Raw genomic sequence first — 25,742 nt, forward strand, 5'->3', positions numbered from 1 at the left:
AGCTGCAGAAAGCAGGGATACCAGGTCTTGCAGGATGAATTGAATACAGTGTTATGATTTGCAACAGATTCAGGCAAAGAAAGTTCTAAATGGGAGGAGTTTCTGGACTAAAATGTTTCTTTTGGCTTTTGCAGATAAAAATTAGGTTTAAACTGTAAAGGCTGAACATTTCTTAAAACAATTTCAAACCACCAGTGGCATTAAGTTTGTCTATATACTTTTGAAATGCCTTCTATACCCATTTTGTTTGTATTTAGACTGAACTGGGTTGTCATCTGCAGAATCTGAACTTTCTAGGTGTTTCTAAAACCCATATCTTTCATGGATCTCAGGTTACATCATAACTTATTTGACTAATATCAAACATTCACCTCATGATCCAGCAGCTGCTTCTCAGACTGTGTGGGAGACATTTCTGCTATGCATGCCAGAAACGCTGAGATCCCTTCACGTCCTCAAACAACCCTCATGTTTCTTGGCATGTCTAGAGAGTGACACAGACACAGCAGGCAGGTTTTCTGTGTTAAAATTTGTAACCAAAGCCAACACCCACATAGAGTATCAACACATCTTATCAATGCTGCAGTGTTTCAAAGTTAATCAGCTTTACGTAGAATAAACACAAGACCTGAGCACATGCTGAGCTTTATTAATATAAGTTTGTTGAGTTAAAAACTATCTAAAGTGGTCTAATAGAGACAAACCTTCATAGAAGTAGAGAAATTTAAAAAATATTAACATGGCACACTGGTTAGAGTGTGAACATCTGACATAGTGTTGAGTGCATGTGTTTGCCATTTGCCTTAACAAGGGTGAGGGTATGAAATTACTCAGACGATCAGAATGCCTCTCTTTAATTAGACATGTTTATCTACATGACACAGCAGTCCTTCATCTCACCACAGAGCCACATCAATCACTCGTCGCCAAATCTTGTCTAAGAAAAGATCTTTATTTATAAAAACAACAGTATTACCAGATACATACTTTACTGAAAAAGCAAGTTCTCAGAGCCAAGGCAGGTATGAATGGTACATCATAATTTTACATGGATAGGCAACATTACAAATATACTGTGTGGAGAGTAAAAAAACAACAAAAACACAAAGATGATTGGTCTCTTTCCTTAAAAACAACTGTAACGGTAAAACTGGGACTAAAAAAGCTGAACAAATTGCATAATGCTCTCACCCACCAAAATAAAACACAAACCAGACAGAAAGTGAAAAATAAAAAAAATAAAAAAGGTATATAGGAAATAGAGTTTTTCGTCCATCTCCTGTATTAAATTAAAGGTCAGTATCTGTTAAAACTCGAGTCTGCTCTGATGGTAAAAGCCTGCCATTTTTAAAGTGTTTATTTATAAGACGACAAGGCCAATAAAAAGAGCAAGTAGTGATTTGTAAAAGTTCAGATTTTAAAGTGGAGATATTATTTACAGGAGAGTATCCTTAAGTGTTTGTCACTTTGTCTAAATAAAGGATAAAGCAACGATTAGGCTGCAAGTCCATCATAGAGGAGCCAGAAAGGATTAATAAAGCAGAGGTTAAATTATTGTAGTGGTTTCGTAGTGTTTGGGTTTTCAGCGTAACACATCAGTACCACATTTTATGTGATTTGATGCGTTTAAGAAGCTTAAACTGTCAGAGTTTTCTTTATGGGAGCAGAAACTAAGCTGAAATTAAAGTATGAAACACAAAAAGAAGCAGTCAGTACATAAAAAATGGATGAATCAATGCTTTGTCACAGGAGTAGGAGCACAAGTTAAAAACAACATAAACTGATAAAATTATCAATGTGTGGTCTTATAGGTCTGGTCCATGCACACATTCACTCAAACACTCAAAGGTCCATATCAATTTTCCACACACAAACATGGCCACAGGTTTACTGTATGACAAATATACACACACCTGCCCTTTCTTGTCTGCATCTGTGCTCGTCCCAACCGAGAGAAAATAACTCTAGACAGGAAAATAACTCATCTATAAACAACATTCTCGCTCTACAGGGCGGTCCGTCACTCCGTCCAAATCTCCCAACAATCCCAGTAAAGGGACGATTTAAATTAATGAGCCGAAACTAATGCAGTCATCCCATTTTCTTTTTATATACAGTATATACCCTACATAGAAGTCTACGTACAAATTCATCATTAGGATGTGGGTGTTTGCAGCAACTTTTTGACCAAACTGTTTTAGCAAGAAAATATAGAAACAAGCAGGATGACAACACCAGAATTAAATGATTGTCAACAAAGGTGATTGCCTTTACAGAGGAATTATAATTTAAAAAACGGAATATATTTGTTGCTACACTTGAATAATTTGTCAAAAGAAGTTGTGTATCTATGTCTTTAATTGTGTATGTTGTGCGTGTTGCATGAAAAGCTTGCAACACAACCACTTTCTTTGGATGCCGACCCTCGTCTTCTAATCCCATCTGTGTGTTGATAGAGAGAAAAAAGAGGAGAGGAGGGGAAAGGGGGGCAAAAGGGAGAGAGTCTGTGCATCTGAATCTTCTCTCCTCAGTAGCAGTGGTAGGGCAGGGATGGCCCAGTCTGGGTGATACACACGATCAGTTTTTCTAGAGGAAAAGAGCAAAAGTATTTAGTTAAACCAGAGAATATGAGCATGAGAAATATTTACAACTGACACATTACAAACAGAGGCAACACAAGGATTTAATATGAGGTATAAGTATGACTCACTGCAGTAGGGCTGTCACAATAACCAGATGACAATAATAAATGCCAACATAAGTTTATCAATATTGTTTTATAAGCAGTGTTACAGTACAGTATAATATTTAGTCTTTTAAATGAATGTGGGTTTTTTTAAACCTCCTGAATGTTTGACTCGTATGAGGGTTTTTCTGAGAGTATCAAACTACTGGCAAGTTGCAAAGTTAAAGAAACACTACTTTTTCAAGTTGCTGACTTCATAAAATAGTTTTACCCAAAAATTGTGGCTTGCTTTTCCAGCACATTTTAGAGGTTAGAGGTTTGACTTTCTGTGACTAAATGGCTTAAAAAATGTGGGTACAAAGTATAATAAAGAGGGCAAAAATATTGCAGGTAAATACAGCAAAAAACACAGATTGTTCTTTCAATTATCATTTCCATGGTTTTTCTATTATTATTATAACAATTTTTAATTGTCCTAATATTCAATTCTGTGCCTGATTAATCAAAAGTGACATACAAATTGACAGCAATAAGTAATGTAAACATTTTGCATCTGAAAGCTAAAGTGTTGGTTTTCCAGAATCCTTCTGACATGGCATGGTCAAACAAAACACATTCATGTAAACAGCAACTGAAGCCTTTAAAGTACGGCAAGGACGACGCTGCACACTGAAAAACTTGTGATAGTGTAATCATGTCAGTAGAGAGTTAGTTTGCTTATCTGGATTAAAATAAACTTTTAGTATGGCAATGAAATTTCATTATATTAAAATTCAAGAGCAGTAACAGGAGTAACAGGAGTTTTCTGGTACAATATTTTTTCTTTAAATACCAAGGTACAATTTCTTTTTTTAAACAATTTTCTTGTCAAACTGATTAAAGTGACTTTAAAATGTTAATTACAGAAACAATAAAATCCAGTACAGTGTGTTAACGCTTTACATTTTGGGAGATTGTTGTTGTAATGTCCTGCACAGCCACAAGAGGGCACTGAAACACAGATTTCCAGCCTGAGGTAGCAGCCATGATAAGACGGTTGTATCTGAGAACTCTGATGCTCTGAGTTTTATACTTTAAAGCAGCAGACCCCAACCACTGGGCCATGGACTGGTACTGGTTTGAGGGAAAAAATAAATAACGACTTTTCTTTCAATTTTATTGACTATTTGAGTTTGTAAGATGTTTTATGTTGAAAAATGACCAGATTCTCTTCAGCAATGTCATCTGCCTGTGCCTTTGAATTCTGGACACCAGTCAAGATGCTCGTCTCGGTCAGATATATCCAAAAATTCAGCTCACAAGCTAGCTAAAATGTGTAAATAAGAAACCTCATTGGAGAGCTTCCTTGCAAAGGGGAAAGGCTCAATGAAGAGGCAGATGTAGAGCCTACAAATACCAACAAAAAGAAAGCTGTACTTTAAAAAACAACACCAAAATTCCTATTAAAAATATTGGTTTATTGTGACAGGCTATTCTCATGTGGTCACTGGTTTAGCATTAGAGTAAACTGTACTCTTTCTGCATTTGTTATGCTGTTTGTAAATGTACCAATCTCTTCCCTGTTCCACTATTTTGAGTACCAAGGTCATTTGATGCACCATATTTTGTATGATCATATTTCACACTTAAAGTCTCTGTAAAGCAACAAAAAAAAATTAGGTCTTTCAGTTTTTCGGATGACTGTGGGCTGTGTTATGACCCTCTAGGCCAAATTTCAGTGATGAAAAGCATCTCTAAGTAAATAAACTAAGCTTCAAAATCAGGAAAAATGAGGCAGTGTAATCTGCTCTACAATACTGTTGGTGTGCCTGTTGAATGTGCCACATACAAGAAAGACCTTCTTCTCTCCAAAAGGACAACCTCACTGGAGGGCTTGTATGTCTGCTCTACTGGACCTGTCTGCTCAGGCAGATAGTTCAGTACTTAAGAGTGTGAGTTTCATTTTCTCATCCTATATCTAAAGACAGCAAGCATCTCAATATTTCATTTTGACTGTAATGTGTGACGTGAACCAACATTGCTATATTGTGTTTATGAGACGTCTGAGTTTTAAGTTACAGCTGAATGTACTCATTTACTGATGATGCCTTCAAAATAAAAGTCTTCCATGATAATGAGAGACAGAGACTTTTATTGTAAAGTGAAATGTGCCTCTCATCAAACACTTAACTGAACTTTAGCATCATGACACCAGCAGAGAGCAGGGATTAACCACCCCTGCCTTGAGAGACACAGCCACAGCCCACTTTTCAGTTAAAACACACTTTAAGCAGGTAAAGATGTTAGTTCCTGCTGTGCTGGTTTTATGCCAAACTGAGACAAACACTCAAGCAATTAGCCTGCCCCCTCATTACAGCGCAGTTTAGTCTCAGAGCATGGGTCCCTGTCTTAGAGCGGGAGAGGCAGAAGACTTGGATTAAATTCAGCTATAGATAAAGGAGCTACATAGCTACATAGCTAATTCCACTATGTAGCTAGCATAGCTACCGAGCTAAAGCTAAGCTCACAGGGCAGCTATGAAAGCTACAAATGTACATTGTTTACGTAGCTTAGTTAGCTTTAGCTTTGTTTGCTAAAACTCAAGCTATGTTAGCTTCGCTACATCTAACAAAGCTAAAGCAAGCCACTGTTCCTGTAACCACTTCTTAAATGAACCTATGCATAATTTGAACCCTGATTAGAGCCCTGATCTTTTTCTCTGTTTTATTTATGAAATGTTTCTGTAATGTTTGGAATATGGTTGTGTCATGATTGTAACTGACAGACTTTATGAACAAAGGTAACTTAAACAAAATATCCTGAGATATGCGGTGTCTCACATGAACGATCAGTGAGATTGGCTGTAAAAAAAGCACGGTCTGCAGCCAGAACCCTCTCTAATATTTTGCCCAAAAAGAATCTAGGTTTGAAAATTGTGAAGAACTTTAGAATCTAAAATACTAACAGTCTAATTCAGTCACACATCGCTCTCAGTCTTTTCATGTTTACAGCAACTGCATTCTTACATATACGGTGTATTTAGGAATTAATTAGGGCCCGAGCACCGACCTCGGAGCGAGGACCCTATTGTATCTGTAAGGATTATTATTTCTGATTAGTTTTACAGGGACTTTTAAGTTCTGGTTTTGTGACAAATCTACTGCCAAAACATTTAACTGGTACACCAATGACCAAGATACTGATCACAAATCTGGGTCCATCTCTGCAATAGACAGACTGAGAACTAGAACCTTACAGCATACTATACCAGCATGTACACATGACAGCAGGGCGTCTTATAGCTAAAAGTCACTACAGAGACCTTCACCAGTGTTTTAGTACAAGAGAAACCAGGTTCCACTGAGGTTTTTAAGTTATAAAAGACAAAGGAAAAGAGTTGACTGAGTCCATGCAGGACGAGAGGCGAGTTGGACATACCATGCTGTTACATGCAGAGGGGGGTAGAGGGGAGGGGGAGGGCTAACCATCGTAGGAGTCCAAAAGGGGCAAGGAGCCCTTTCTGCCCCCATACACCCCTCGCTGAGAGACAACCAGAGAGAGAGAGAGAGAGAGAGAGAAAGGGAGTGAATGTGAAAAAAAGAAAAATGTCAGTTAAAGTGAAGTTTTAGAGACTTCCAAAAGAAAGAAAAGGTTTTAGTCAGGAAGTACTCAATGCAGTGCAGGAGACTGAGGGTGAGTGTAGTAATGTTAGCAATCCAACATGTGAAAGCGCCTGAGACTGATTTGAAGTACCGGTAAAGTGTCTGTGGTTTCATCTAGAGTATGTCTTCTCTCCCTCTGGTCCAGTGTAGAGTAGGCCTCTGAAAAACAAAGACAGCCACAATGAGAAGAAAGTAGATCCTGCGAACACGTTAGGTAAACACAGTGTATTTTGATAAATATACAAACCAGGGCCAAGGTCGTTCAATGGAATCATGTCCCTCTTCTCCCCTGTGATAACAGAATAATTAAAACAAATGCAGACATTAGTTTTCATACACAGATGTAAAAAATAAATAGCTTTAAGAGAATTATAAATTATGCTCTCCTTTGAAAACCACATCTTAGAAACTGTTCTGTTAGTTTCCTAATGTTTGGTTTAAATGCTATTTTTCGTGCAGACCCACCTCTGTCTAACAATGGCGTTGTGCTATCTTCATAGGTGCCGTTGGCCCGGGTGCTGGGACCATTGGTGGTGCTGGTATTGGGGCTGAGGTTGACCATGAAGTCTGTCTTCTTCCAGCCGTCCTTCTCCAGAGGCCGACGCAGCTCTTTGTGGGCCCAGACGAGCTGGAGTACCTGACCTGCCCCTCGCACTTCACGCTCTGATCGCTTACTGTGAGAGACACCGATATATGTTTAAATGATCAAAGCTTTAATTATTTTATATATAACCCTTGGCTCAGGTGTCTTCAGATAAAATCATTTACAAAAAAAATTCTGATCTACAGTACCTGAAAATAACCATATCACATCTAAGATTTCAAAATATTTCATGTCTTTGTAAAATATGGGAAGAGTTTATTTAAAACCACTGCAAGTAAACACAGTCAAACTCATGTGTGTAGTTTAAGTTTGCTTCACAGAAAAACACATACCCATCTTTGTTGATGAGAACCAGCCTCTCAATGCCCTGCGACGCTCGGAGGGTCTTTGCTGCCTCCAAACTGTTGCCCAGTACCTCAGCAAGCGTGCTCAGTACAGACACCACCGTCTCCTCTGACAGAGCGCGCCCAGACTGGCTCTGGCCTCCGGGCAGATTGGCCACAAGGTGAGGCACTGCATGCAAACCTGCAGCACAGACAGAGTTAGGAAAGATTATATCAGGACAGACACAAACACAGAGTTCCACTGATGTTTAAAATTCTGAAAGCACTATTCAGAAGAGGAGAAGTGAAAGCTTTGATCTGTTAGGGGAAAAAGAAGAGCTTTGAAGCTCATTTTACAACATACCAAGCAGTTCACAGTTACGGTTGTCGATGGCGAGGTTCCTCAAGGCTCCAGACATCGCCCGAACCACGCGGTCATTGCCATGAGCCAGCAGCTCTGCCATCATTGGAAGACCTTTTTCCAGACGCACAGTGGCCCGAATATACCGACCATACTGCAGACCAAGCAGATAGAGAAGGGCCGCTAGATATTAGCATAAACTACGAGCTGTTTAAAATCATTGATAGTATCATTTACTGTTGATGACTTATTAGAGAAGCCCTAATTTTCTTTATAAATTCTGATCTAAAGACATAGTACTCACAGTCCATCGGCCAGCACACAGGTTCTGGATTGCACCAGCAGCAGCCTCCAGGACTGAGGGGTTCTTGCTCTCTCTGAGCAGTGAAGTGTAAACACGAACCACCTCTGGCTGGAACAAAAGCTCGTAGCCTGAAACAGAAAGAAAGAGGAGGCGGTTAAACAAAATTTGACATTCTTGCAAGAAATATAAAGCCAACACCAAAAATGAATCTAACTAGTATTTGTAAATATTCAGACTAAGCCTGAGCTGTTTATTCTAGGAGGGTTTGGGAGAAAAATGTGTAAATTTTAAGATTAAATAGATTCATCTAATGCACTTTGAGAGCAAAATTAAAAGGATAAATCTATGAGACGCTGTCTAATAAACAAGTTCGTGCTCTTGGAGTAAACCAAAGATGCACCGATTCCAATATGGTTAGCCAGTTCTAATTTTCAACAGTTTCCTGTTCTGACTCGATAAAAATGTTGGCAGATGGACGAGTGGTTTAAGGTGCGCACCATGTACACAGTCAGCCTGGATTTGAATCCGGCCTGTGGCCAAATAAAGGACCAAGAAGCTATGGTGGGGCTATGGCGGGGGAGATTAGACCACTGAGGAGTCCCATAGTCTAGGTAAGTAATGGGAAGCACTGAATGAGCCATCAGAGTCTCCCCTCTCTGCTGCCAAAGCTTGGTAGTCATCTTGACCAGGGGAGGAACAAGAGGTGGCCATCCAGGGCAACGCTGAAATCTGATAGGACACCTCAAATCACTAATAAGGCTATTTACCCTGTTAGCTATTTGTGTTACTGTAGGCTGTTATTTAAGCATATTCAGTTACTAAGCATATCTTGGATTTGTTTCACTAACTTTAATACACTGACGGCGAGGAACATCAAAGTGGCCCCATCATCCTTACACTTTTTTGTACGTGGCCATTAGTGTGAAAAGTTTTTGCAATCCTTTTTTAGGAAAATTAACAAAATATAACATGTCTCAAAAGAGTTTCAGGGGTGCTGGTTTAGCTCAGTTGGTAGAGCAGGTGCCCAGAGCAGCGTCTGAGGTCCTCAACACACTGGGTATGGGATCATTTCCCGGTCTCAGCACATGTGTAGTGAATGTCTGCACCCACTCTCTCCCCATATTTCCTTTCTCTTTCCAGCTGTCTTATCAAATGAAGGCAAAATGCAGAAAACAGAAAAAAAGTGGTTCAAATAGTCCTGAGTTAAATACGTCATCTTTCTTTTTTTTATAACTGAAAATGTCTATCGACACTCAGAAGCAGGAAAGAAAGACACAGAAAGAACAAAAGGACAAAAATAAAGTTATAGTACACCATTATAAATAAAATCTAAATTATCTTAAAGGATGTATATACCTTTGGCAGGTGTTGTCCTCTTTGGGATATCAATCTGATCTGCGCTCCCATCATCTCCATCCTTCTTTCCTAAATTAAAAAAGAAGAAAAATATCCAATCAAAAATTAAATACATGGAAATTTGAACTAAAGAAATAACAGATTATGCTAAAATTGATGAGATGAGCTGTCAGTTCTCTTCAGTCCTCTAATCTGACAAATTCAGCATGAGAAATGTGACCATGCAACAAGGGGAACACACACTGTGACCATGCAATGCGGTCTGCATGATGTCAGGCGAGCATGCTCATGAACTGATGTGAATTTAATATTAATCTGCATTTATCTTTCCTTAGTTGTGTTTTTTCTGTGTTAGTAGAAGAAGCGATGAAGAGCGTGGTCAGTGGTTTCAAAACGCTCAAGACAGCACCGATAGAAGAATCTTACCTTTGGAAAACCACTCATCTAAACACATCAGAAAGAAGGATGTGAAGGCAAATAGGAGGACGAGGTTGGGAGAGAGGAGGGAAAAGTGGGGAAGGAGGGAAACAGTGGTAGAGTGTGAAAAACAGCAATAGGTGCATCTGCCACCAAGAAGCCCAAACACACCAGCAGCTACCAGCATTTCATTAGCAAATCTTGTGTCGCTCGGAGCTGTTGTATGTTTGACTCTTACCTTTGCCTTTTCGAGAGCCAAAGCAGCCGCCCTTGTTAGCAGGGACTGGTCCCTGGTTGAGGGGTGTGGCCTCTACGTAGCGCTCAGAGCCGGGAACTTCACGGTGAACATGATAGGAGAGATTTCTAAGGAGGCAGACACAGTTCTCCACCAGCTGCAGGAAGAAAGAAGAGCAAATAGCATGGTCAGAGATGGAGCTGGAGGAAGGTGCTTTGATAAAAGTTAATCTGTGCAAAATCTGTCAGCTTGTACCTTGTTATCCACATCCTTGCGGTTAATCTGTGATTGGACAATGTACATGAGTGAATCCACTAATCCTGTGCACTCTCTCAGCTTTCGTCTGGCCTCGCTGCGTTCTGAACTCACATTCCTGTAGGAGAGGGATAAGTTGGGCACATAATTGCATGTTTTTCTTCTCAAAATAACTCCCTTTTTGACCCTTTACAACTTTTTCCACGTTCCATCCATTGATCTCTTGCATACCTAAGGCAGCCAGCAGTGTTGGTCAAGGCGGTCTCCCACTCCAGATGCCGTGGTTTGCAGCTCTCCTCTCCTCCTCCATTGCTCCCTCGCTCCCAGCCAGAGTGCGGGACAACCACTTCGTCTGCCAGAGCGTGAAGGGCATGGTCGACAATCTCCATCTTTACCGAGTCGTGTGATGAAAGGTTCCACAAGGTGCCTGTGAATACATAAAAGTACCGTTAATATTGCTGCAAATACGATAGAGGCTTAGTCTTAAACAATAACATTTTTAAAATGACTAAATGTTGCTATAGTTTGAAAAAGTTAAACAACTTCCTAGATCCAGAGGTGGAAAAAGTACAAGAGTACTGAACTTGTATAAAAGTAAAGTTACTTTGGTGAACTGGCCAGTTTCATGCTGTTCATAAAAGCTAGGACTTCCTCGCTTTAACTTTCAGTTTTGTTTTTACTTAGTACTTGATGCTAAGAAAACTAATTAATTACAATACTCCCCCAAAAAACACACTTAGGAAAAAGGGAAATCACTGATTTTAAAATATACTCAAAACAGTAAAAGTACACCAAAAAGCTATTCAATTGCAGCAATCACTAAAAACTACTTCATATTATATAAGTACCTGTTATGGTGTCAGTCAGATCCTGGTCATGGGTTTTCCTCAGTAATCTGATCAATGCGGGGACTCCATCACAATTCTTGATGGCAATCTTGTTGTCCTGATCCCTCCCGAATGAAATGTTCTTTAGTGCTCCACAGGCCGAATGGTGAACGTCTTTACTGGGGTGGTCCAGCAGTGACACCAGGGCTGGGATGCCCTTCAAGCGACGCACCTCTGATTTAACCTAAGACCACACACACAAAATTACCAAACTCTCCACATAAAGTTTGTGAAGACCAGTTATTTGGTTGTGTCTGAGCTCGTTGTCTCACCTTATCATTTTTAAATGTGAGATGCTGCAGGAAAGCAGCAGCATTAGTCTTGACAGGGTCCAGGCGGTAGTTCAACATGGCAATGACCTCTGGCAGCTCTGGCTGTCTCCACGTACCGGGAGGAGCCTTCCTCAGCGTGCTGTCCAAAGACGCCATGCTCCCCCTCTCCATTGTCATGGGAACACCCCACGCATAAGGGTCAACTCCTCCCATGTCACCATCTAAAGTGTCCTCACAGCTCCTGCATTTTGCAGAGACATAGAACATAAGATTTATATCAACAAAATGAGTCTAAAAAACTGGGATCTAATAGAATAGAAATCCTTTGAATGTTTTACCTGAGTCTTCGTCTGTCCATACCCCCAGGGCCAGGTCCCAGGCGGGGCATGGTGCCATAACCACCAGGGTGCATGGGTGGAGGGCCCATGCCATAGTCATCATATCCCACACTGCGCTGGTCATCCTCCAGACCGTAGTGACCGTGGCCATACCTCATCTCCATCGCTGAGCCCAGGGCCCTCATCCCCCGGCTCACCTGGGGCTGTGCTGCATATGGGTCGAGCTGCTGGCGGCTTGGGGCTCGGTAGCCTGAGTCCAGGGTCCTGTAGCCATCAACAGGCCTGACGAAAGAAACAAAAACAGATGCGAGAAAGTGTGAGAACCAATCCTGCGTCATTTGCATTCCAGCTGACAAGGAGATCAATTTCTAGCTGACACCATTTGGACTTTTACCAACTTTTAACTTCAGCATGATAAAGTGCAGATGTTTACCTCCAATGAGTGTTTAACTAACTTTCTTAATAAAGGCAACTAATAAGGGACGGAAATTTAGAAGTTTAACCACACAGACCAAGCTGTCTGAGCATCAAATTGGAAAATATCTTTGGACAAACATACAGTGCTCATGTCTTAAGTCTGGTGCATTTTAATATAATGTATGAATTACAGGAGTAATTACAGTTGTTCTAAATAAAATTATACAAGCAGTGAGTGACAGATATAAACACATCATGCTTTCTTTTGTTGGAGCAGGATAAGAGACTTGATCTTTGGAATCAAATCATGAAAACCAAACACACCAAAGTCCTCTAAACAAACATATTTCAGCCCTTATGAAAAACATTTACATTAAAAAAAGCAAAAAGTATTCAGAGCACTCTTTTTGTACCTGTAGCGGTCGTCCATGTGTGAGCCCCTGCTCAAGCTAGGATATGCCTCTGAAGGTGGGCCTCCACGATAGTCATCATAACCCCCAACAGGACCATAGTGGTAGTTCCTGGGCACCGTGGCAGTGGGGTAGTCTCCTGCTCCAGGCTGCCTGTAAGGACGGTCTAGTGTGGCGCTGTAGCCGCCCATACCAGACACGCCATCGATGGACATGGAGTCAGAGGGCAGGACTGTCCGCGAGATTGGTTTCTTCATCTGGTTAACAAAGTGACAGATGGGAGTTATTTTGGGGGGAACTGTGCTTGGAGTCATCACTGCTTCCGTACTACTAAATTCAACCAAAACAATCACAACAAAAAATGGCAAAATGTTTTAAAAGAGCCACTGCAGGTCTTAAAATCTGTTGATGGACACTGTGCATGCCATACTTACGCCATTGTCTTGGCGTCGTGCAGTTCCTTCCTCAGAAAAGACAGAGTGCACTTCCTGGGAGTCATCCTCTGGTGTATAGCTGTCATCTACAGCGCCGTGTGCAGGGTCCACCATTCTGTACTGTATCAGACATCCCACATGATTATAAACTCAAATCTTTCTCACATTATATTTTGATCAAGATTTACTGAACACACCAACACATACCTGTGTGCCGTTTATGTATGCGTCAGTTAGTTTCAGTCGTTCTATGTCTGCATCCCCCAAACGCCCGTTCTGACAAAAGAGAAAGAAACTAATATCAAACATGCTCAAACATGCAAAATTTCACATTATTTAATTACACAACACTTTAATATGATCTTAAGGCATGCTTCAGAAAAGTCAGAGCAGTCTACTTTCCCACAACCACCCAGATGATGTTACTGCTGCTGAAGCACATTCAGTGCTGACCAAACCATCCCTGCATGTTTATGGTCCGTGAGTCGCTGCCAGACATGAGGGAGGACATTTTGGAGAGCAGCCACTCATCCTCACACCCTACTTCCTCCTGCTTTCTTCTTTTACATAACCAATGACTGTCACACTGACTGCATGACTTGGACACTTTCTACCTTACCCCGAGCAGCACTCACTTTTATGCAATGTAACTGCCTCAGATATCAGAAATAGCCTTCAGCTGACATGTCTTCATTGATATTTCTCAACAACTGTTCTACGTTAGAGAAATTCAGTACTTCTTTGTCATTATTGACTGATAAAAGAGAACACATTATTATGCATCTTACCAAAACCACCTCTGAATTCATTTTCTTCAACAACTCACACTGCACTTTATTCTATGTCCACAGGGAGGCAACTCTGTTATTTAAGAGCAATGGGAAGTACAGATCATGCTTTTACTAAAAAGGGTGCACTTCCTCTACAGCTGGTGCTTCCTAAAATACCAAATCTTTTACCAACAGCTGTGCTGTTTCAGAGAAATGCTCTAAAGCAGGAGTATCTACACTAATTATCTAAGCAATATACAGTTGACACATGGCTGAAACCAAAAATTCCTCTTTTCTCAGACTTCTCCCTCCAGCTGCCAAACACTTATCAAATATACCAATGCCAAGGCTATAAAGAGACAAAACATCCAAACTAATCTATGTCAGCAAGCTCTCAAAGAAAGGAAAATATCTGGGTAGAAGGTTAGAGTTATAAACACTTAAACTCAGAGCTGAAACACGTCCTAAAAATGTCAAGCCCTGAACGCGGCCCTGCTTGACCTTTAGTGTTAGCTGAGGGCAAAATGATAATGGCTTTACTTTAACTGCTCTTCAAGGCCTAGAGGCACCAAGGGAAAGTTTTTCTCTCTGATAGAGTCTTTTGATAGAGACCACAAAAGAAGACCAGGCATCAGATGCAGCCTTGCCCAACCACATAACTCAGCCCTTAGAATAAAGCAGCCTTGAAAGTCAAGACAAGAGACACGATCTTCAACTATAAGAGTCTTACTCATTATAATCAAGCTAGTTTAAAAAAAAATCAGTCGAGGAATTGTTTACAACTAAAACAGAGATAAATAAGCCACATTTTTGACACAACAATCCTGTTATTACTTGCATCATTACTGCAACAATGGAAAAAGAACAGTAGGCAGGAAGATGCTACTGCCAACTATTACAAGAGTTGATAAAGAAAGATCTGAATAAATAAATCAGAAAATTAACAGCAGCTATTTGAATATTGTTTTTTAAGAGTCAAATCTTAATGCAAAAGCAGAGAAATCCTCAGGTACTATTTGCTCAAACTACTGGATTTTTATGGCGGCATTTATAAGATTCGGGGTGTGGGACAGCCGAGTAGAAAAAAAAGCTAGGGCTCTGCTAGACTGTGATAGGGATTTTCAAAATGTATGCACTTTTGATATATTTAAAAAAATTTTAAATATTCGTTAAAAAAAGGTAAAAATAATTTCAAAAACTCAAACAAAAAGGCAGCAGCACTGAAAGGTGTTTAAATCTGAATGTGTAAACCATGTAGGACGACACATGAATTTACAATTGTTTTATCTTTAACCCTCTTAGCCCTATGCCATCTTTTCAACCATTGTGTTTCACCTGGATTTTCTGTCTTAAAAAGTTTGTAAAACATCAACCCTGTGGTGCATATTCAAGCTCTAAATATCCTTTTTTTCAGGACAACCTGAGCTTTAGGAATACATATGCTTCAGCAATGTCACTTGATTTTATTTAAAAAGTTATGGGGCTATAAAGACTTTAAAAAAAGAAATTAAAACTCAAAAATTTTTATGTGTTACACACAGTAAAAAATAATGATAACTTTTTTTTTTTTGGCACAAAGGTGTTCATCCATCTTTTGGGAACCAAAAAGTAAAAAAAATCAATCAGGGACAACAAGTCTTAAAAATATTGACCTTTTTCTTTCTTTCTTTTTTTTTTTTTTACAAAAAAAGTTCTTCCGCTTTTGGGTATCACATATCGTGCTGCAGAAAGAATACATGTCAGTTTGTTTCAGAATGATTCAGCCCAAACATTATGCAATCAATAAACCACTAACACATTTGCTATACAAGCACATCTAATAAAATCAAACAAATCACTTAAACAAGCAGCATGCAATATATTGAATGATCAACAAAATGATCAAAGAAAAAATCATTCATGGTGAAGAAACCAGACTAGATGCAGGACTATGTGACACACCACAACACATGAACTCATTCATGAACACAACATGCCACAACAGGAAGGTAAATAGCAGAGATTCCACAGGGGCCAGGAAAGGTGTTTGTGTGTCAAACGTATCTGGTGAGTGACAGTGAAGGCATGCAGCAATGATGACCATCTCAGGCATGTTTAGAGTAGTGGAAGTGAGTGCAGGCGGAAAACTGATGTGTGCAGATGAGGGTTGAAAGACAGTCGGTCTTATAGAGTCAAAGATGAAAGGCATTTAATGATGATTTACACGAACATTCAAGGACGCAAACTCGCCAAGCAGTGGTGGAGACGAGTTGGAGAGGAGAGAGAGGGATGATTGACAGATTGATGGATGTCAGACATTTTTGAGGACTGGATGGATGAAAGGCTGATCCATGGACTGGATGTAAGTGACAGATGAGGGCGGTGGACGCCTACAAAAGACTGTGATCGGGGATGTTCGGGTTGGTTGGGGATGTTACCTGTGTGTGGGGGAGGGTGCGACCCAAGGCCGAGGGGCTGGTGGCAGGGAGGCCCACTCTCCTCCTCTCCTCCTCCAGCGCCCTGGTCAGCTGTTCAAACTGCACCTCCTGCTCCCTGACCGACTCCAGCAGAGCCGCTGCGCTCTCACACTGCTCCATACACACTACACGGCCCCAAGGGGAAAGAGGGGGGACATTACATACTCATCCAAACAGCCTTATACACTCTACAGAACAGGGGGATCTTGCCATACTGAGTACACCAAGATCTGGATGATGCAGGACTTTTGAAGGGGATTTAGTGGTTCATTTGAGCCTATGGTCACAAATAGCCAAATAATTCAAATCTGCTTAAAGACAGTCATGTGATATGGGTAAAGTGTTTGACAAGGTATACAAATATAATAAAGGTGCAGAAGAAATGTCCGCTAAAAACCTGTCCTAAAGATACAAGAAAACTGTTTGGTTTGAACCCTTTCAATATCAAATCATGATATTAACTGTTACATCATCAAAAAAAGGCTTTTTTCCATATTGTGCAACCCCATCTTCTGCCCCATCTCTCCTTCATCTGTTCTGATTTGGATCAGTGACAATTAGCTTAGCTTCTTGGAAAGATTTCTGCCCACAGTTGGGATTGTACAACAGGGGATTTATTCCTTTCTTCAGTAATAAGGATACAGCAGACGCCACTGATGAGACATATCTGTGGTTGAAACTGACAAAGTCTTGCCAAATGACACCAAGTATCTGTACATCATGCTGTGGTGTAGTTATCCACGTAAGTTATTGTCCAACAAAGAAACTTCAAAGGAGGCCAGCAAACTCAAATTTCATACTGCCTTAGGCACTAACTGATCGCATTAGCGCTCATAAATCTTAGACTACAAGGAGTATGTTATATCAATCATTGCCAACAGTGAGTGCAATAGAGAGTGCATATCCATAATAACGTGCTGATAATGAGAGCAACATTGCAATTGTTACATAAAACCACCATCATTATGCATACAGATCAATACACAGGGTATCACTGAACACATACATAGAAGAGAGCTGACACACCAATGCAGACAAAGAACTTTTTTTATTATTTGTCTTTCTTTAGTGTAGACTGGAGCGCAGATGTATAAGAGACATGAGGTATGGTCAGTGTATTTTCTGGCCGTTCTATTTCCTGTTTAAAACCAGCCTCAGGATTCTGGATAAACTCTTGACATTAACTTTTTTGTTTGTTTGTTTTTGACAGAAAATGGAAAACAAGAAAAACATAGCTGTTTTTTTTTTCATTTCTGGACAAAACAGAATCACCAGCCATTTTTCTTTTTTTTTTTTTTGTTTCAGTCACAAAAATTGAAAAATGGGGAAACAAATTTTTGGAAAAGCAGGTCAACTTTTTGTGGCTGTCTATTTTTTATTTTGTTTGTTCTTGTTTTAATGACTTATTCAAGGAAAAGGACATCATCTGACTCAATGGGAAAGGTGAACATTTCAAAAGAAAATCCCCCCATGTCAAAAGTAGAGCCTACATAGCCATCCGTGGTGTTTTACTGTATAGTATTAGGTCTATTGGTTCAATAAAATGTATGGAAATAATGTCAACAGCAAAAGTACTTGTGAAATAATGGACTGTATTAGTATTATTCTGAGGAAAATAAATTAATATGAATAAATACACCAATTTGATAGATTGTTTTTCTCTTTGATTACAAATTTATTTACCTACATATTCTGTACACACAATAATATATACACCTTTCAAACAAACCAATCATGAATTGAAAATGACTTCTGTTGTGTGTACATGTATAAATACCTCAAGCAGTCCAGGTTTATTTTTTCAAATCAATTAATTTCCCTCCAAATATTATTGTAGTCCATTAATTCACCAGTACTTTTCCATTTACAATATTTCAATACATTGTACAAAGCAAACAGGCCTATTATTATACTGTACTGTAAAACACAGTGGATGGCTCTGTAAGGTACAATTTTGAAATGAGGGCTTTTATTTTGAAATGCCCACCTTTGCCATTAGGTCACATGATTTTCTTTTTCTCAAGAATTTCCTAAAAACAAGAAAACATAATAACGGAATTGAAAAGTACACACATTTTACTAATTTTTTTTATTTGTTTTCCCATTACTCCATTTTTGACTGAAACAAAAATAAAACAGGAAATGGCTCTGTTTTTTCCTATTTTTTGTTAGAAAAGAAAAAACCCATAATGACAAGAGTTTCTCTGGATCTCTGAGGCTTGTTTCAACCACAAGATGGAACTGCCATTAAATGCACTGACCAGGTGTGTTGCAAGAACAAGATTGTCTTATTTATGAGGAGATACTGATGTGCTTAAATTTGGTTTGAATTTTAAGCTCCTCATGAGTTGAATATTCTACTGAGTATCTGATAGTGCTTTGGCAGAATGGATTTTTAAAAAAGATAGTTCCTGTTTATACACACAAATTAACTGCTGAATCAAGAGGATGGGGCTTATTAAACAAACAAAGCCTTCTTTATACTTTGTGATGGCTTGAAACAAACAGAAGACACAGACATTAAAACCAAGGATCTCTTTGTTTTCATGTGTGGTTAAAGCACAAAGCAGAACAAGGCATCACAGAAACACACCGTCAAAGCTTATTTCAGAGAAAGTCAGAAATACACACCTTCACCTGCGGGCGTGGTTTGGTAGTAGAGGTGAGAGATCACGCCAAGGTCAGAGGTTGAGCTCTAGTTGCTCATGGGTAGAAGATCACAGAACTACCCAGCCCAGAAACAAGGAGGATTTAACTGCAGACAGAGACAGGCAGAGAGGTGGAGGAAAGAAAAAAACAAGGAGAAAGAGAGACAAGTGTTTTATAAACAATCAGCCACCTCAGTTTGAAAAACAGCGTCATAGTGAGAATACCATGCATGTGTATCAACAGGATTGTTTTCTCTCTTTGTGCAGAAAAACAGCAAGAGACAGGGTTGTACAGTAGCTCCAGCCTTTGGACACACCCTGTATTTACTCAAAATTTGGCCTGTGTGCAGCAGCTAGCTGTGGGAAGTGGACCAACCTGCAGCTCTTTCTGGGACAGACAACATCAACTGTCAGCAGAAAAAGAGAGCAGGTCTTGTCTTTTTTTCTCCAGCAATTTAGCTATGTCTTTTTCTCCAAGCCTTATTTTTCATTTATCAGTGTTCATCTACCTCTGCTCTGACAGTCAGTCTGCTGCTCTTGTTCCCTCGCCTTAACTTCCTTTCATCCCACCCCCCTGTAGCAGTTCTTTGTTATCTTGACTGTGCTTCGAGAGAAAGCCATTGTTATACCACAGCCAAACAAGTGGAGACTTAGATCCTCTTATCTCCTGATACAACCTATGCAGCAGCGGCATGACTCCCCATCTGTGCTGGCTTTAAAGGTGAATAAGCCCAGGTATTGCCATCCACCTACAAATACACCTGCATGACCGGTTGGACCAGGTATAGGAGGGGCTACGAAAGTTTAGCTACTAAATGTCTCTCTTCAAGCACAGACACACACTGGTGATTGTTAGTCTGCAGGGATTAAACGCAGGCCTGTATTTACAGGGAGGCCGCAGGTGTTTGTGAGCACAACAGGTAGTGTTAACAAGTGCAAATAAAAAGACAGACAGCATGGAAGTAATGAGTCCAAGTGAAGAAACAGTGATGAATGACGCACAGTTTCACCTATATGAGAGTGAGCAAACACATAAAAAAGGAGAAACACAGACATGGTGTCACCTTTCAACAATCACACTATTACTACACACTTCAGCTGGTAAGCTGGAGCAGGACGAGGCTGAGACAGTTCCCGTATGCGTGTTAAACAAATGACTAACAAACCCATGCATGTTAGTTTGCTTATTTGAAGAAAAAAATCCCCGCTGTGGGTGTGACCAGCACTGTGGGAAAAAAAGGGAGGAGAGTGGGATGAACTGATGAGAAAATGAGGAGTGGTTGAAACATATTTCACAAGACAAAGTTATTTGGAGGAACCAAAAGGAGGATTTGCATGGAGGACAGGCTTGACTGACAGGAAGACATGATGTCACATGCACATACTCACACAAATGGTCCCTGAGCCATTACCTCCCACCTGAGCAAATCACACATTGCTGTCCTGCACTACACATGCCCATATATGGTCACAGCCAGGACAGGGCTGATATTATCCTCCGTAGACAGACAGAGACAGCAGAGCAGGAGCTGCAAACAAATAAAACTGTCTTTCAGGAGAGTGTGAAGGTACACTTCAGAAGAGATGGGGGGGTCGTGAGACACAGAAGAGTGCTGAAAATGAGGCAAAAGCTAATCTTGCATTCCTAGCATTGTCTCGTGTCAATTCAGCACAGCAGCCCACCCACTCATACTCTGTATAATGACCTTAACATGACACTAGCCAACAGAGATCACTGTTTACTGTACTCAAACAGCAGCACAAGGCAAGATAAGAGGAAGAAAACACAGAGAAAGACAGAGGAAAAAGAACCGTTTAATCACTTCTCCTCTCTTCTGGAGTCGCTCCACTTTAATTAGCCACATGTAAACACTTCCTTGCTCCACATCTTATCTCAGAATAACGTGCTATCTTATTTCACTAATGAGTGTAACTGCCATTCACACAAGAAAAATTATAAACTGTGATTGATATTTTTTGGCAAATGCACTTGAGAATGTTATTCTAAGACTGAGTGTGCATATGTGCACTTGTGTAAACCACAGGCAGAGGAGGGGATTTGCAGCTGTCAGTCTGGGAGGCTAGTGAAACAATAAGAAGTTTGTGTAACAAGTACAGTCAGTGCATTTTACAGCCAGTGGGTTTTTACTTTAATATGAGCAATCCAAAATTAAAAAAACCCAATGTTTCCTTAATCACTATTTAAACAGGAAAACACTACAGGGGAAAAAACTGCTTGTGGCCAAGGCCGTCCATATTCAATTGGGGATGAAAATAAAATAAAAATAGTAACAGAAAACAAAACCGTTTTCCATTTTTCTTAATTCTAGGGATACATGATGATAGACCTATATCAGCTTAAGTCTTTTTCTTTATTCATTATCATTCCTTATACTTAAAGGTCATTTTTCAAGGACTGAAATTTGTTAATTTGTTCATCCTAGAACTTTAAATTGTGTGTTTTAAGGAATGAAGATTTAGGTCTGCATTAAATTTAAATATTGGTGTTCACCCGAAGTAATTTCTACACAACAGCTTTTCTGGATATGGTCAAACATCCAAAACCATGCATCCTTCCTTTTTTGCCATTAAAAAAAGGTATGAAGACATAGAAATGAATTGTTTCCTCTTTATGTTTTTGTGTCACTATCAAAATAAGAGATTAGAGAACAGAATACCAACATGTAACATTCTTTTATATTTTATGTGTGACCCGCTGCATGTGTTGTGAAAAATAAAATGATGCAGCCCTAGTATTCTGTTCTTTGATCTCCCTTTTTGACCAGGACACAGAAACATTAAGAAAAGACCTGACCATTTTTCAGTTTTTTTCTACTTCTTTTTGGAAAAAACCCAAAACGAGTGGTTACCTTTTACTCCAGTGTTAATTTTGGCAGCTTCTTTGAATTTAGTTTAAGTACTTAAATCAAAAAGTATGTTCGTTGTAGTCACAATTTACTCATTTTCAGGCTTGAAAGTTTAATACTCAAACATTTTAGCCAGGTTTCAGTCAGTAAAAAGTCCTTACATTTTAGTGTTTAATTTTAGTCAAAGCATTTCTTTTTAACTTATTTCATTAGACCGAATGCACTCTAAATATTTTAATTAATTTAAAACATACTAAAGAAAATACTGACAGACCTTAAATGCTCTACCCAATCTCTGCTTGTTTTTTTAAGATCATAAGCACAGGTGAGAAATATCATGGATTTTGAAGCTCCAACAGTCCACCACCATCATTTTTTCCATTATTTTAATATTCTAGTTGATAAAATTAACAGTTTAATTCTCAGTTTAATATAGACTGCCTGACATGACCCTGTGCATGTTTCTACCAAGTTTTGTTTTCCTTTTTGTTTCACCCATTACCAGAAACGCGAGAGAGGAGAGGCAGGAGAGGAGGACGACATTATCAGCCACATTTAAGAGTCATCTGTGTTTCTAACGTTTCTGTCATGGAAAGTCACTTGTGACCTCTGTCCTCCCCCCTTCTCCCTCTCTCACAGCTGTTAGTTTTGGCCTCGAAAGTCACTGAGTTTCATTGAACAATGAAAACAATCGGTACAGGTCTATTGCCGCTCCCCTCCCCTTTTCCCTCTGAGACCACATCCGGAGAAACAGGATGTTATGGATTCGACATCAGAGAGGAGTTAAAGGGGCGCTGTGGGTACTTAAGCTCACCGAAAACCATTTTCCTGGATGTGCACAGAACCATTACAACCAATAGGATGTATACTTTAGTAAACCACTGACTGATAATGGTTTGTTCCTCCTTTTGTGGTGAAAATCCCCATAGCTGATATGCTGATCACACGACCACACAGAGCTTCCCATTTTGCTGACATTGTTCTACCTCTACTGTTTTCTGTTCTGCTTTCATGACCTTCCAGAAAGAACTTTTTAAAACCTGCATGTCTGAATCATCATATAGAACATGTGATGAATTGTTGTTTTATGCAGATTACCAACATCTGCCCATAATGTAGCCAACAAATCTGCATACTCTGGAATCTGAAACACCTGGTGTACAAATTTTGTGGTAAAAAATCTTTAGGGCTTGTGCACTGGGGAACTTTGGTTTGTGTCTATTTTCAGACATATCACAAATAAAGAAACAGAAAGTAAAACACAGCATGGGATAGACTTAATTGACTCTGAAAGTCCAACAACACAGTTAAAGTCACTATTATCAACTAAATCTAATGTGGGAACAGTGATCAGAAACAACTTATTTTCTGTTGCCTTCAGCTGAAACATATGGTCAAAATGTCAAACTTGAGGTCAACATGTGAGCAGTAGCATCTCAGGGTCAACATCATACCCACACACACTCCTTAGACATCTGATTGAGCCCTGACTCACCACGAGTCACATATCTCCATCTGATTTTGCAGCCGTCAGTCAGCATGACTCACTCAGCCTTGTCAGAAGACATCTGTAATAGTATGCACATACAACCAACAGTGCAACCTTTGATGACTTAATGAAACTCCGCCTAATGTGATAAGCGCCTACACCTGCGACTAAAGCTACAAACTCCCACTGAAACAACACCTCCTCTGTCAAAATGCACATCTGTCTGCACATCTTGAGATAACCTGCACTGCTAGTTTGCTAATAAGTTTGACAGTATGATTCCACCAGTGCTTGTTTAAGCTAAACGTGGCTTGTAATGGGATTGGAGCTTTAGGCTGCTAATCCACTTATGTCCTAACACATACACACGATGTTCACATGCATGCACAGATAGACACACAAACACAGGTTAGGCCCTTTTGGGATTAACCTAGACACCTCAAAAAGAGCAGACACAATTGCAACTGGCATTGGGAGCATGCATCAACAATCAAACAATCACAAGGAGATGAGTAGAGCGAAAAGGTTGATACATGGGTGTTAGTGGCCACATACAGGGTTATTAGTGGTGGCACCTGCAGCCCTGACCCTGTCACTTGGACTGTAAACACAAACCAGGATACTCCTCAAGTCCACAGGCAAGGTGGGTGCCTTCACTGGGATGTGTACCTGCAGTAAACCAGTGTTTACAAGGGAACAGCTAGTTTACTTGTTCACACTGAAGCTGACAGTTATCCCCACCCAGACGTTTCCCTGACAAAACATGTCCACACAAGACCCACCCAACAGGTTCAGGAGCTGGTGACTTAAAACCAAAGCCAGCATGACAGACTTCAATTATAAGACCACCACCCTTAAAGTACAGGCTCAAATGTACACAACAGTTTAAAACAAGCAGAGAGGTTTCCAATTACCCTTTAGCCACACGCTTCTATCAGGATGGAATCTACTTATCTGCTTAAACTGATAAAACTGTCTGCTACCATCAGAAAGACGCTTATAACCCACAGCAATGGTAACCATACTCTCCCCATATGGACTGGCGAGGCTGAGGAACCAACCCCGGTGTAATTCTGGGTTAAAAACCAGGGTGACTCTGGTTTTGATGTCAGTTTGTATTCCCTGGTGAAACCTCTCATTTCTAGCAGACGTTGTGGTGAAACATCTAAAGCCGCTAGCTGCTAGCAATTCCCCGATCTAGTTAGCAAAACCCCACTGCCTGACATGAATTGATTTGCTAACGCAATATAGGAATGTAGGGCAGAAGCAACTAGAGCTGGCGGCATCAGCCAAACACAGGCAGAAACAAAAAGCCGTGTGTATAAAATGACTCTCACGAACAAAGACTCGTGTATTTCAGAACCGAGTGAGTCGGTGTTTGCACTAACGCCGCTGCCCTCTTAAATGACAATGTTGGAGATCAAATCAGCCCAGTTGGCTAGCGTGCTTGCTCGGCACCCGTGTGACCTGGTTTGGCTGTCTTACTACGTTAGCATCACAATAACCCACATCGCTGACTATGAGCTATGCCAACAACCACAGCTAGCGTTAGCATAGCAAACACAGATTAGCCACTACAGTTGAAGTTAGCGTCAACTGCAAAGCGCTGCTTGAATGAAAATTATGACTGAAGTTTTGTTTCGGCGTTTAATTCTATGCGATATGTGGAGATACAAGTGTTTTACAGGACAGCACATCCTTGGGTCACTGTATGAACCTTTATTAAGGTTAGCATCGTAAGCTAGCGTTAGCCTGGAAGAGTCGTGTTGCTGATCTGTCGATGATGTGACCACTCCTTGCCAACGCTGCAGTGCACCCACTATTTATGGGGAGAAAACGCGGCACCACCGCTCTATCAACCGCTCTGGAGCGTGTATAAGCTCACTCACCTGCTCGTCGAAAGGCTGCCCCGTTCCCGTAGACTATCCCGATTTTAGTATGCTTTCTCCCCTCTTTTCCCCTCCTTCCCTGGGTTCTGGGTCAAGCTCGTTAAAGACGAAGCGACATCGCCGAGATTTCTATCAAAGAGGGGGCGGGATCAACAAGCGGCTTTACCGTAAAGGCGGCGCACACAGAATTCCTTTTCTCTTACAGGTGTTTTTCAAGTGTTTCTACACCGGCACAGTTATTCAGCAGTGAGACCCCGGCCAAGATGAAGCACGCACAATATGAAACGAGGGAGCTAGGGATGATTAAAATGCCAGCAGGGGGTTTAAATTATGTTGCTGTACTTGACTAAATAAGATACCTCCCACCGCCTCTCTCCTCCCATTTATTTCCGTCTGTCTCCCTCTCCCTCACATAGTGTACACACACTGATGTCATTTCATTGATTGCCCAAGAACAATAGACTGGGAGGAAGCAGCATTTCTTGGGGAAGTAAAACAACAGCATTCCTCACCAACAAGACAAAACTATTGGTACATAAAACCACAAACAGTGACCGTTAATATCCCACTCACGAGCCTGGACTGTATATAGGGCAATGATAGAAATCACTTGATTTATGACTCATACTTGACCGATAAACTATTAATACATGACTAACTTAGGCATCTTACTCATGATCTTT

General features: G+C 40.3%; 1 protein-coding gene across 6 annotated transcripts; it reads right to left on the reverse strand.

Moving 5' to 3' along the window:
• Positions 1-933: 933 nt before the first annotated feature.
• Positions 934-25,370, reverse strand: LOC121516061 (catenin delta-1-like). 6 transcript variants are annotated; one of them, XM_041797118.1, is made up of 23 exons: positions 25,060-25,370; positions 20,204-20,343; positions 18,798-18,921; positions 16,128-16,291; positions 13,148-13,216; positions 12,941-13,060; positions 12,510-12,763; positions 11,680-11,961; positions 11,342-11,582; positions 11,031-11,253; positions 10,414-10,609; positions 10,183-10,300; positions 9,931-10,084; positions 9,702-9,719; positions 9,276-9,344; positions 7,920-8,047; positions 7,619-7,769; positions 7,264-7,456; positions 6,793-7,001; positions 6,575-6,616; positions 6,419-6,486; positions 6,104-6,205; positions 934-2,586 (listed from the first exon to the last, which is right to left on the reverse strand). In XM_041797118.1, the coding sequence occupies exons 4-22, from the start codon at positions 16,284-16,286 to the stop codon at positions 6,146-6,148; spliced, it is 2,754 nt and encodes a 917-aa protein (XP_041653052.1). In that variant the 5' UTR covers positions 16,287-16,291; positions 18,798-18,921; positions 20,204-20,343; positions 25,060-25,370; the 3' UTR covers positions 934-2,586; positions 6,104-6,145. The 6 variants fall into 6 exon arrangements, with proteins under 6 accessions (XP_041653052.1, XP_041653051.1, XP_041653055.1 ...); XM_041797117.1 differs by lacking the exon at positions 20,204-20,343; XM_041797121.1 differs by lacking the exons at positions 16,128-16,291; positions 20,204-20,343.
• Positions 25,371-25,742: the final 372 nt, after the last annotated feature.

The sequence above is a fragment of the Cheilinus undulatus genome, linkage group 10 (assembly GCF_018320785.1).
Source record: "Cheilinus undulatus linkage group 10, ASM1832078v1, whole genome shotgun sequence".
Taxonomy (NCBI): domain Eukaryota; kingdom Metazoa; phylum Chordata; class Actinopteri; order Labriformes; family Labridae; genus Cheilinus; species Cheilinus undulatus.